Below are 13,613 nucleotides of genomic sequence, written 5' to 3'. Positions count from 1 at the left end.
GTTCATGATTTTTTCAAAGTCCATCAAGTGTGTGTTAGGATCTTCATTCACCTTTCCTCTGAAAATGCAATTATTTTGGTTGTTTGAAGCAAGCCTTGCTTCAACTCAAAATTATCCTTTGCTACTGGTAGAGGTATGACACTGGACAATCCATGATTGTAGACTGGTCTGGCATAATCACCCAATGCTCTACCAGGCATGGGTACCTCATTCTCGAACGGATCTTCAATCAAGGGTCGATTCAGATTGAACATTCGACCCCCATCATCGTTGACGGTCTCATCAGCAGCTCTACGGGTTGCCTAAGCTACTATCCTTGTAGGTTCTTCTCTCTGTTGTGCTGCTTCTCTTGCAGCCAGATTTGCCGCATCTTTACTGTGATTAGCCATGTGTTCTTGGGTTGAAGGCTGTCCCAAGAACTTTCCGATGAGTTCTTTCTCTTTCCTCAACTTTTGCAGACTCTTTTCTACCTTTGGGTTGTATGGAATCAATTCCTTTGAAGAAGATCGAGTCATACACCAAAGGAGTCAATATGTTGCATGTGCATGGAAGAGGAAACCCATGAAGAATAAAAAATAAAAATAAAATAAAATAAAATAAATTACTGAATTAGCACCAAAAACTATTTTGAACACTATTGATTTCCAATCTCCAGCAACGGCGCCCAATTTTGAAGAGCACAAAATACACTTAAATTATACTCGCTAATCAAAGACATCATAGTATAATATCGTATCCACAAGGATTGGATTTAAACAGTATTCTCGTAGCTTCTATCTTGATTGCTATCCAGGTGGATCAACAGTTAAGATATATATGATTCATAATTAAAATTAACTAAGAATCTAAAGCTATTGACTAGTGACTATCGAGACAAGGAATAAGCAAATAAGGTTATCAATAGGACAAGTTAGGGTTTTGATAGGATAGGTGCAAGATAATTGTTCGGGATCTAACTCTAGATAGTTCACTTCTAATGTTCAAGTGAGTCTCTCGAATTCACTCACTTATTGGTTCAAACGTTCAGTAGAAACTCCTCTCTCTATTAAACCTTAACCTCACGAGACGAACCAAATTAAGCACTGTGAAGATATGCAAGAATGCGCAGCGGATTGGTCTTTAGGAAAACTTATTTCAATTATTCTCCTAACCAGGTTTAATCAATGATTCAACTAGCCTCTTTTGAATATTTAGAAGAATCTATGAACTCGACCAACAATATAATGCAAAGATATCACAAGTTATGCCTCTCTCGATTATATGAACTAGTGAATATAAATACAACAATTAAATCTTCCAAAATAATTCAATACATAAATCTAGAGTTATAATTTATAAACAATCATCAATACACTAAATCCATCAAACCCTAAAGGAAACTACTCCATAGACATGGAGAAATTCATCACAAATATAATTAAGGTATAGAAAAACATAGATTCGGTCCAAACTCGGGTCTTGAGTGAGGAAGGAATGATGAAATCCTTGTGCTTGTGTTCTTCCAACTCATCCTTAGCTTCCTTAGGTAGAAAGTATGTCAAAAGTCCTCTCAAAAACGTGTTTCTAGTGTATTGATACCAAGTAGGAACGAACCCGGATGAAACTACCCTCTTTGAGCTGAAGTGGAAAAACCTACAGACTTTTTACACTTCATGCGTCGCACTATGCTACGCAGGGTGCGTAGCACTAGTGTATTTTGCTCGGTTGTAAACTCTCTGAGCTTAGCTTGTCTAACGAATTTTTGTACTAGTGTGACGCTTAATGCCATGCCTTATGCGACACACTAGTACTTTTTTTTGCTCTAGCCCTTACTCTTTCTTCCAACTTTCGTATGCAACGCCGGTCCACGAGCACCAGACGCGATCCCGGTTTAATTCCTTGGGCTTTTACTCGGATTTCAAAGCTCCAAATTATCCGATTTAGCTCCAGAACATCTTCTTCACTTAGCATCATCTCCTACAAAGCATAAAATACACAATCAGTATAAAACACTATCAATTAAAGCTCAAACACAAGTATAGTGAATTAGTGTGCAAAATGCGGCTAAAACACGTGTTCCTAGCCTACCATCAATTACCATATACCTATTTTACCTTCTAAATTATCAACGTTTGTCTTCTTTTTATTTTTATTTTAAAAAATATATATATTATAATTTTTTTTCTCTTTTAATTAATATTATGGTTTTACTTATAGAATAAATAAATTTTATTTATAAATTAAAAAGATAAAAATAGTATTTAAGCATGTATAATGTTGGAATAATAAAATGTTGAGAATAGTAAAAATATTAATTAGAACAATTTGTTAGTAATGATATTTTTTATGTTAATAATGAAAACTCAAAATTTATTTACATAATTGAGAATGAATGAAAATAAATATTTTAAAATATATATATTCTATCAACGTAATATAAAAAATAATTATTTAAAATAAAGATATTATTATAATATGCATTATATATTCTTGAAGATTATGCTCAATTATATTATTATTCCGATATTATGTATGCTAGAAAACCTTTTTATTTTAAAAATAAATTTATTTGTTCTTTAGGTAAGTCCATAATGTAGATTAAAAAGATAAATGAATCATAATATTAAAAAAAGATAAGAGTTGATAATTTAGAGGGTAAAATAGGTATTTGACAATCAAAAGATTGAGAAATCTGGTCGAGTGACATTCTGAGTGTTATAGGCATAATTAAGTGATTTTTCTGTTATAAACAAAAGAAAGATGACTTTATTAGATAACTTTGGATAATTGAGTAACCATTTAAATAATGAACTCTACTATACAACTTTAATTTTTAGTTAAGTAGTGTAGGGTTTAAATTGGGCTTTTTTCACCAAAAGCCCTCCTCTCATATTCACGGACTAGCTCCTACCCCTCCCCCTCCCCCTCCCCCTCCCCTCCCCCTCCACAAAAAAAACCCCCTAAAAAATTATCTCTTTAAACTTTATAGTGTTACCATGGAATTACTTAATCGTAGCTAGTGAGATATGATGACGGTGGTAATAGAAAGTTAAAATGGCAACGACTTTTAGAGTAATTTTTATCAATCTGGGAAATATAGAGTATGTTTCTTTTTTAATTCGCTACAAGATAAATAATTTCACGCTTAGACTATGGAATTCGGAGATACTGCTTTATTCATTAATTGATACACATACCCACATTAAAACAACTTTTAAAAAAAATCTCATGGCCACACTTGAACTGCTAGTTTCGAAATAAGATACGCAAAGGACCTTAAAAGGGCCCAAAAAAAATAGATTACTTTAAATTTTAGCGGGCTACATGGTACAGAAAGCTGATAAAACTTACCATCAAATGATATATGGCTCTACAGAAAAATAAATATTTATAACTCTAATTTATTTCCCTTTTAACAACGAATCTATGCAAATAATTATATATTAAAACCAAAAAAAGTAAGCAAACTACCTAATAATTAATTTTTATGAGTAATTAGCATAATAGATCCAGTCAAACAAAGATTGTGTAATGTGATTGTGAACTTTCCCCAGTTGGTGCCACCTTAACTAAATTCTGTGCCACGAATTAGAGCTTAATTTCACGTATTATTACTGAGGTTTACCCATTGTAACAATAAATTTACAAAATTGTTACTAGGCACATTAAAATAACTAAAATTTTACCCCTATGAAAGTAAAATTCACAAAAATATTTTGTGTTACATTAAAGTAACTCAACTATGTATGTATTGCTCAAAAAATACAAATGATCATAGGTTCAAGTTTTTCACACGTTACTTGTTATGTCATGCAGTACATTTCATGTAAGAGAATTTCGTTTATCCATATTTTAAATAAAAGACAATTAAAAAAAACCTTTAAATCGAGCCAAAAGAATAAACAATTACGATATATAGATATCCTTCAGTTCCTAAACCAAACCCTTTTTTTATATTGTAGTTGTTGTTTTCCCTTTCAAACTCAATAATTAAGGAAGATTACCTGGTTGGTGGTATTTGCAACATCTAACTCGGTGATCCAAATTGGCAATCCAGCTGAAGCAAGCATATCAAGAGAAGATCTTATATAAGGCAAATTTGGGGTGACAAAATGTCCCTGGAGTCCAATTCCTAAAGGGCCATTGTAACCATGGGATCGAAGCTCTTTAATCTTTTCTAGGTACTTAGCTGGATTTGAAGTTCCATCAAATCCATGTTCAATTGTATTGAAATCATTCAAGAATGGAATTGCCTTGCTATCAATTTCATTAGCCTTTTTGTAGTAAACAGCAGACGCATTCTTCCCTAGAATCTGCTCTAAGAACGAGAAGTGGACATTTTCATTCACAACATCCCAATGAATAAGTTGGCCTAAATATCTATTCATTACTGAATTTATCCTTCTTGATGCAGCTGAAGATAGTTGTGCTGGTGAAAGATAGTGCGCCCACGAGGGTATATTCTGAGGATTATCCCAAAAGACATTGTGGCCGCGGACTTTAATGATATATTTTTGGACAAGACTAAGCATAGCATCGGCTACGTTGTAGTCTAGTTGGCCGGGGATTTTCTCGTTGGCGTACCATTTCATTTCGTTTTTGAAAACTGTGTATTTGAATCTTGAAGTAAACCAATCTTGATAGGCTTTGTTGTTTAGGATGTGTTGGCTTATTGCATTACCAAACGGGAAATTATTCTTCTGTTGTGCCAGGGAGACAGTTGTGTTTGGTAAAGATTGGCCATGAGAATCCACTGCTTGGATTTTCACTTTAGCTTTGCGTACCTGCGGCATTTTCTAGTGATTTTTTAGAATTTAGCTTACATAAACTAATTTTTTTTAATACTATCAGAAAAGTTACAAGATAATACATGCAACCTATAATAAGATTGTAACATGCTATAATATGTTAAAATCATTGACAGCATAAAAAAAATTATATTATTGTCAATATATATAAATTAAATCCATTTTAAATGAGAAATCTCGTGAAATAAAATTAAACATATCGTAAGAACTAGTTAAGTTATTTTCCTTCATATTTATATATTGTCACGACCTGGCGCTCAGCTGAGAGAACCCGGCCGAGCAAGCCTATTAGACTTCCTTCTACCCAAATTCATCCGTGAATAAAGAGGAGATGTACTCCATTAATCAATCACTGAAAAGATTTTATTAACAACTTCCTTTTCATTCCCATTAGCAGCTTCATTCATAATTTCCAAAACATTACGAGTTTATAGAATTAATGAAAAATATAATTTTCAAGTACCAACATTTCTAGTTCAATTCCCAACATCAACCATAACCCACAACCTGTCTACGGAACCTCTAAGTACAATAGAAAAGTAATATGGAAATGCTAGTAACAAGGCCCCGGCTATACCTCAAAACACAGTACATGAGAAACAAAAGATACATGACCCCGAAATGAAGTGGGGCTCACCAAACCAGCTGAAAAAAGTGCACTGCTACCACTGATCAATGCCGCCTACTGAAGAACCACCTGCATTCATTAAAGATGCAGCGCCCCCGGCAATAGGGACATTAGTACTGTCGAATAGAACTAGTATGTATAGCTAAAAATCCTCTTTCAAAATAGAATGCCCATATAAGAAAAGGCAACACATAGAAATAGCAAGTCACAATCAACAATATCCAAACGTCCAGTTATAACATAATAATTTTCAAAATATGAACTTCATATATAATTTTGGTTGGGAGATCATTAGCACCGATATACCACCGTCTTTGTTATCACGGAGTCCGATCACACCCGATCGGCTAGGCCATCTCCCCACGAACAATGTGGTTTGACATGTGATGCGAAAGAAAGTTGTTACCAAGAGTAGTACTACCATATGCGCAATATGGCGTCTGATCTCCACCCGATCAGCTAGGCCTCCTTCCCACATATGCCGTGCGGGTTGACTTTTCCAATCCACAAAGGTTCCAGTTTCATCCCAATTAAGGGGAATAATATCACAATCCACCCCTACACCGGCATGTGTAATTTCAGGTGTGGGCCTCATGACCCACCCTTCCTCAGTATTGCTAATGATGCTCCCAAAAATATTTTTGATTTGATTTGCAAACAGAAATATCATAAATATAATTGTACTCACCTCAACATCTTTCACATTGTGAAAATTCTCATTAGTATTCCCAGTCATTCTCAACGACAATATTTCCTTGGCTCATTAGGCCATTCACAAGATTCTTTATTCGTGGCACGATGGTCGTACTTCATATTCCACACTTTCACCTCTTTCAATTTCAAAGATCACCATTAAGTATCAACATATAGCTTATTTCAGAAATCGTATATTTGAAATCCATTTGAAATGGAAACTTCAAATACAAATGATTTCTTCCCATAGAATGAGTCATACCATCCAACAATAGAAACACACATGAAAATCATAAACAATCAATACATAATTTATTCTTACAATGCTCTTCCCTAACAATTGCAATGCACCAGTTCAACACATGAGTATATAGAACTCGAATCACACTAGATATATTTATAAAGAAAAGCATTAGTTAAAGCAACCACTAATGGGCATGAATTGAGTACAAAAGCTTTTAGGTAATTCTATCTTCAAAGTCATTTTTAAGCAATTGAGTCGAGGCTCATTTTATATTCTTTATCGCGCCTTCTCGAATAATTTGCACTATTAGACACAATCATAACTTAAATTCTTGGCATGTTGGCCACACTATATAGCCCCAATTAACTTATTTCACTTCCATCCATCTTTATAGATTATCAACAATAAGACATTTTCAAATCAAGACTTTAGGTACACAAATGAGCAATTAAGAGTCTTAAGAATATTGAGATATTCTCACACAATTTGGCATACTATCTTTCATTGAAACACGACTCAAGCCATAACCTTTAAATACGCAACCCATACTTTGAAACTTACGGAAACATTATGAAATTCAATTCCAAGAGAGAAAGTTTAGCCAACATACCTCAATTGAGCTTCCTTAATTCTAGAATGATCCGGAATTCTTAGCAATCCCTATCTATTTTGAGACATAACAAAAATGAACCATAAGTAGGAAGATATTCATGGTCATAGCTCATTTGAGCATTTTATCAACTACTAGATGTGTAAATTTAACCACAAGGTTCTTCTACAGGATTTTCTTCACTCCACAACCCAATCCTTACTTATTTCAGCTCAACAATCTCCCCACGATTCTTATTGATACATGCATGTATAAATAATAATCTCATACCCATGAATCATACTCCTAATCAACCATCTTCTACCCAAACTCGAAATTGAAAATTAGGGTATGGAACCTTACCTCTTAGATGAAGAACTTGTGGGTTTTCCTTGTTAATCTTCCAAGATTTGAGCAAGACTTGATGAATAATTAGCCTAGGGTTTTCTTCTCTCTTTAAAACACTCAGCCTTCTCTCTAAAACATCAGATTTTTGCTCAAAAATGACCCAAAGCGTGTATTTAATGAAGTAGGGTCGGGTTTTAAAAATCCAAAATGGAGCTCCGAAACTATTTCTGCGGTCGCATATGCAACCGCATATCGGTCGCATAATTATAGACCAAAACGATCAAAAAGTTGTCCGTGTATGCGGTCGCTATGCGGTCCGCATAACTGTTATGCGATCTCATAATGCACCGCATAACAGTTATGCGGTCGCATAGCCAACCGCATAATTGCCCCCAGACTGGCCCTTCTCCTGCTCACTTCTGCGGCCATTATGCGGCCCGCAGAGTGATTATGCGGTCGCATAATGGACCGCATAAATGCGCTTTTCCGCCAAAAAGTTTCCTTCACTTTCCGATGCATTGTTCAACCCAAAAAGTCCGAACCGTGGCTCGTAAGCTCGCCGCAAAGATTTTATACCATCCTCGAACACGTAAGCCTACTCTGGCACCACGAAACCTTGAATTCACTTGCGAAATTTACGGGGCTTTACACTGAAATACTTCAAAAAATTTTGGGGTGTTACAAAAATCTCACCTATCGTGATGGCGCCTATCCCAATTCTAGGCAAGCCGACAATCTCAAATAACCGCAATTTTGTCTAAGGTTGAAAACATAATATTTGATTTCAATAGAAAACCTCACAATCACAGATACAAAACACTCCCAAAACTCGGTGTCACTGAGTACATGAGCATCTGAATGAATACAAAGTCTGACTGATAAAAACACTGTCCGAAAGTATAGAACAATACAATAACTGAAAGAAAGAGAGTCAAGGTCAGCGGACGCCAGGCAGCTACCTTGATAGTCTCTAATTGATAGCACTCTGAAATTTAGTAGTCGCCGTGTCCGAAAGCACCTGGATCTGCACACGAGGTGCAGAGTATAGTATGAGTACAGCTAACTCAATAAGTAACAAGACTAACCTTTGGGCTGAAAGTAGTGACGAGCTCAGCAGGTGCAGTCCAGTATAGAAATAACAGTACAGAAATGTAGACATGCTTTCAATTTCAACAACTAGCTCCGTACAAGTAAAATAGATCAATACTGAATGATATGAGGAATATGACATCTCATGGAAAAACCTCGTGTACTCACGATCACAAATTACGTAGTCACTCAGTACTGTATAAGGTTAATCCAGCCCAGGGAAGTTCCATCCCATATATATATACCTCAACTGACAGTCAGCGAAGCAGTACCGTATAAGGACAAATCCATCCCAGGGGTAAATTTATCCCCAAATTATAATGATTTGGACAAGATCTATGTCGAGGAAAATTCATCACAAATATAAATAAGTAAGGCAAGTCCATGCCCTAGAAAGTCCACCCCGAATATATAATCATCTACACACAAAATATAAATAAGTAAGGAAATTCCATGCCCTCGGAAATCCATCCCGAATATATAGTCATCTACGCTCATTGTGTGGGGTGAAGACTCCGGAGGGGCTCCTTCAGCCCAAGTGTGATATAAAGCTGATGTGGCCTGTTATTATTTGCATATTCTCCACGTATTAGAGAAATTTAGCAGAGACTCGTATTAATGATCATGTTTAGGCTACGTGCCGATATTTTGGGACCCATATGGTCGTATTGCTGTTGAATTAATTATTTTAAAATGTAGATTTCATACTCAGTCATGCTCATCCATTGTGAGGATATTTATGGGATCGGGGTTGCCCGCCTGCAGCAGGCCATATATATATATAGCCGATATGGCCTGCTGCAGGCGGGCAACCCCGATCCCATAAATATTCTCACAATGGATGAGCATGACTGAGTATGAAATCTACATTTTAAAATAATTAATTCAACAGCAACACGAGCATATGGGTCCAAAAATATCGGCACGTAGCGTAAATATGATCTTTAATACGAGTCTCTGCTAAATTTCTCTAACACATGGAGAATATGCGAATAATAACATGATTCTTTAATTTTACAACATCACAGAATTTATTCAAATCACAACTTCTATGGTGCACGTCCACACGCTCGTCACCTATCGTGTGTGTCACCTCCAAACAATTTATAAAACACCAAATTCGTGAATTCATATCCTCAGAACCAAGTTTAGAAATGTTACTTACCTCAACCCGTACAATTCTTTACTCCGCAATGACTTTGCCTCGTGTATCAGCCTTCAAACGCCTCGAATCTAGTGATAAATAATTCTATTAGGTCAAAACAAATTATAGGAATTAATTCCATATGAAAATACAGATTTCACATCAAAATCTGAAATTTCACCCAAAAATCGCTTGTGGGGCCCACGTCTCGGAACCCGATAAAATTTACACAATCCGAAAGCCCATTCAACCACGAGTCTAACCATACCAATTTTATCAAATCTCGACATCAACTCGACCTCCAAATCCTCTAATCTTATTTTCAAATCCCTAGGTCCAAATCCCTGATTTATACCTCAAAATCATGTAATCTAGTCGGATTATTCGATGATAATTCAATATTATGGAGTAAAAATGATCACAAGTGACTTACTTCAAGATTTCCCGTGATTTCCTGCTCAAAAATCGCCCCAAACCGTGTTCTTTTGTCCAAAAATGTTGAAATGAGCTAAAAAACAACTGCTCAATAAAAACACTATTCTGGTCGCTAAAAGCCCAATTCCCGTCGCTACAAGTGCCTAATCTGTCGCTAAAGGTGCGCGATACACTAGAAATATTTATTTTCACTAAAAAGGCTCTAACTCCATCATATGAACTCAGAATTCGACGATTCGTGTTCCTATGAGTCACAAATAATAATATGAACCTAGTCCTTCAATCGAAACTCAATTAGAAGCTCATTTTCTCAATGCGGTACCAATTTCGCTCGTTAAACAATTAACTATTGTTTCACGCTAAAAACCCAATCGCGACTTGATCAAATTAGACCGAACTTTCCCACTCCACTTTCCACTCATTCTCCACTCCTTGTCCCTCACTCTTAGTCCCCCCACTCATGTCCCGCACTCCTTATCCCTCCACAAACACACACTGAAACTCACAAAAAGGGAGTTTCATATCCTCCCCAAAGACTAACAAAAACCCTCTATATAGTTGCTGCAAAAATCAGCCATAAAAGGCCATGAAAACCAGCAAGAAAACAGCCCAAAAAACCAGCTAAGAATGACTCCAAAATCAACATAAAAATAGAGCTGAAAAATACCATAAATATTAGCTGAAATTTCACTATTAGACTACCCCCTTTAACACTTGAAACCTTCGTCCAAATCGAGTCGAACCGGTTCTAAAGGCTACACTCAGCAAACTATAATCTAAAAAATTATAAGTACTTTGGGAAAAAGTTTTCGGTCATACCGAACCCCCGCGATACGTTAAACAAAATAATGTCGAAGGCTAGGTATGTTCGAACCTCCAAACATGTCCTAACTATTTCATGCTAAGGCATTTCGATCTTTGCAAACATAAAAAATAAAGCAAAGGAAAACAAACTTAGAGATTATCCGAAGGGAAAAAAAAAGCCTTATATATATATATATATATATATATATATATATATATATATAGTCTTTACAAAAAAAGAAGAAGTTATATTCCCTTATAACTTCCAAACTCGAAACTAAAATGGTTGGTGGAGGGTAATGGGGTGGATTTCTTGGGTTGAAGATAAAATCCGCCCTTCGGCGGTTCAAATTTTCTGTTAGTATTGCATTACGAATCCTTTCATAAGCACCAGCATCAATAGTAGAGGAGATGTAGTACACAACTTGTGGGTACCCATGCTCAATGGCAGCTTGGATGGTACTCTGAATACCTTGTTCCTTCTCAATACTAATTTTGAAGTAATCTCCCATATCTTTAATAAATTAGCAACAATATTTTTTCACTATAAGGAGCTCACGGCTCAATCACAATGAGTACAAAAATCTCACAAAATATTCAGCAAAAATAATATTTCACAAATTTAACACCTTGTCTAAATATCAAAATTTTAAATGTAAAATACTTCATTTTTAATAATATTTAAATTTAAGAAATTCATCCTTCAAATAATGCATAGAACAAAATAAACAGAGTTTCAACTAAACAGGTAACACACTTAGCAGGAACATGTCAGGCAAATTTAAGATACAAAAATATATAAAGGATGCTGAATATAACAGACCCCATGGCACACAATAAAAAAATATAAGGTAAAAGAAACTTCCCTGATAATCTAGTCGGGGTCTGAGTCGAAGTCGGACTCCATTCCTCGCGCCCGAACTAATGCACACATCCATGCGGACAACTTCTTCTCAGTCTTTTTTGAGTACACCCCACACTTATCTTTCTCGCTCACCGCAGCCTTCTCTTTCGATACCTTTAACTTCCACTCAACACTCGCAGCTGGTTTGTCCTTTTGTGCCCCATTTGCAATATCCATCTTAAAAGTCACAGTCTCCTCACCAACTCTAAGCATGAGTTTTCTCTCGTGTATATCTAATATAGCTCTACCATTTGATAAGAATGGTCTTCCTAGGATAAGAGATACCTCCTTGTTTTCATCACTATTCACCACTATAAAATCCACAAAAAAAAATAAACTTATCCACCCGAACTAACACATCTTCCACTATCCCCTCGGGTGTTATAGTCATTTGGTCTACTAGCTGCAAAGATATGGGTGCAGACCTTATCTCTCCAATCTCCTTCTACAGTTTTCTATAGATAGATAGAGACATTAAATTAATTGAAGCACCTGAATCACATAAGGATTTATCAAAATTAATAGTTCCTAAAGAGCAAGGTATAGTAAAACTTCCTCGATCTCCACATATTTATGGGAGTTTATTTTGCAATATCGCATTGCAATGCTCTATGAGCTTGACCACTTAGGTCTCCTATATTTTCCTCTTCTTCATAAGGATCTCTTTCAAGAATTTAGCATAAGCAGACATCTGTGAGAGCACTTCTGTGAATGATAAGTTTATATGAACCTGTTTCAGCACATCCAGAAATCTCTCAAACTGCTTATCCGGCTTTTCTCTACTTAGCTTTTGGGAAAAAGGTAGAGCATGCATATGCTTGCTCTCCTAAGGTTCCCCCCTTATCGAGTTTTCTCCCTTCTTTTTTTTTCTTATCTTCCATATAGCATTTCTTCTTCTTATAAACATCACTTTTCAGTTACTACCCACTTTCCTTTTCAAGTCTCATATCTTTCTGGGTTGGGGTGAGAACTTTCAACACTTGCCCACTTCTCAACGTTACAACATTCACTATTTCTTTGGTATTTCTTTCTGTATCATTCGGGACCCTCTCAGACATTAGAGTAGCTAGTTTACCAACCTGTCTTTCCAGGTTTCGAAAAGATATGCCTAGTTCTTTGATAGATGCACCATAGGCGCCAAGCCTCTCATATGTCTTGATAATGAAAGCCTTTATTAGATCTTCCATGCTAGACTGATTAGACTGTGGAGGCTGATATTGCTGCCTCTGCTGATTTTGAAAAACCGGAGCTCCTTGTCCCTGGGATATAGAGTTACTTTGTTGTCATGAGTTCTAGCTACCATTTTGTGAGTTCCACGAAAAGCCTGGGTGTCTCTGTCCCATATGATTGAAATTATTACCACTCTGGTAGTTTCCTATATCTAAACTTCCCATATAATTTACCACTTCATCTGCAGCTACGGCCTGACACTCATACGTTGGATGACTCATTCCACAGAAATCACAAACAGGTGATGGTTGACTCTAGATCTTGGCTAAGGTCAGTTTTCTTATCTCTTTGGCCATGGCATCTAGTTGGGCTTGCACCGCTGTATTGGAACCTACTTGATGAACCCCAACTGATTTTCGTCTATAATTGCTCTTAGAAGGCCATTGGTTAGCATCTTCAGAGTGCTCATCATGTATTGCCACAATCTCCTCAGGAGTCTTCTTCATTAAAGGACCTCCAACTGCAGTGTTCAGAGTTCATCGTGATGGAGGTGTTAGTCCATCCCAAAAATCTTGGAGATGCATCCACAATTCAATCCTATTATGGTGACACTTCCTTACTATCTTGTTGAATCTTTCCCAAGACTCAAAAACTGTTTCGGTGTCCGTCTAGCAAATGTTGTGAATTTCCCTTCTGAACTTCACTGTTTTTGCAGCTGAGAATTATTTATCAAGAAACTTTCTAGTCATATCTTTCCATGTCCTGATCGACCCTGTTG

The 13,613-nt window shown here is 36.2% G+C and overlaps 1 protein-coding gene across 1 annotated transcript; it reads right to left on the bottom strand.

Moving 5' to 3' along the window:
* Positions 1–302: 302 nt before the first annotated feature.
* Positions 303–4,772, bottom strand: LOC107789638 (endo-1,4-beta-xylanase 5-like). The gene is made up of 3 exons (XM_016611495.1): positions 3,984–4,772; positions 1,813–1,956; positions 303–494 (listed from the first exon to the last, which is right to left on the bottom strand). The coding sequence occupies exons 1-3, from the start codon at positions 4,770–4,772 to the stop codon at positions 303–305; spliced, it is 1,125 nt and encodes a 374-aa protein (XP_016466981.1).
* Positions 4,773–13,613: the final 8,841 nt, after the last annotated feature.

Source organism: Nicotiana tabacum, chromosome 19, assembly GCF_000715075.1.
Source record: "Nicotiana tabacum cultivar K326 chromosome 19, ASM71507v2, whole genome shotgun sequence".
NCBI classification, from domain to species: Eukaryota; Viridiplantae; Streptophyta; class Magnoliopsida; order Solanales; family Solanaceae; genus Nicotiana; species Nicotiana tabacum.
The sequence above is the reverse complement of the archived record's forward strand: the minus strand, read 5'-3'. Positions and strand labels throughout refer to the sequence as shown.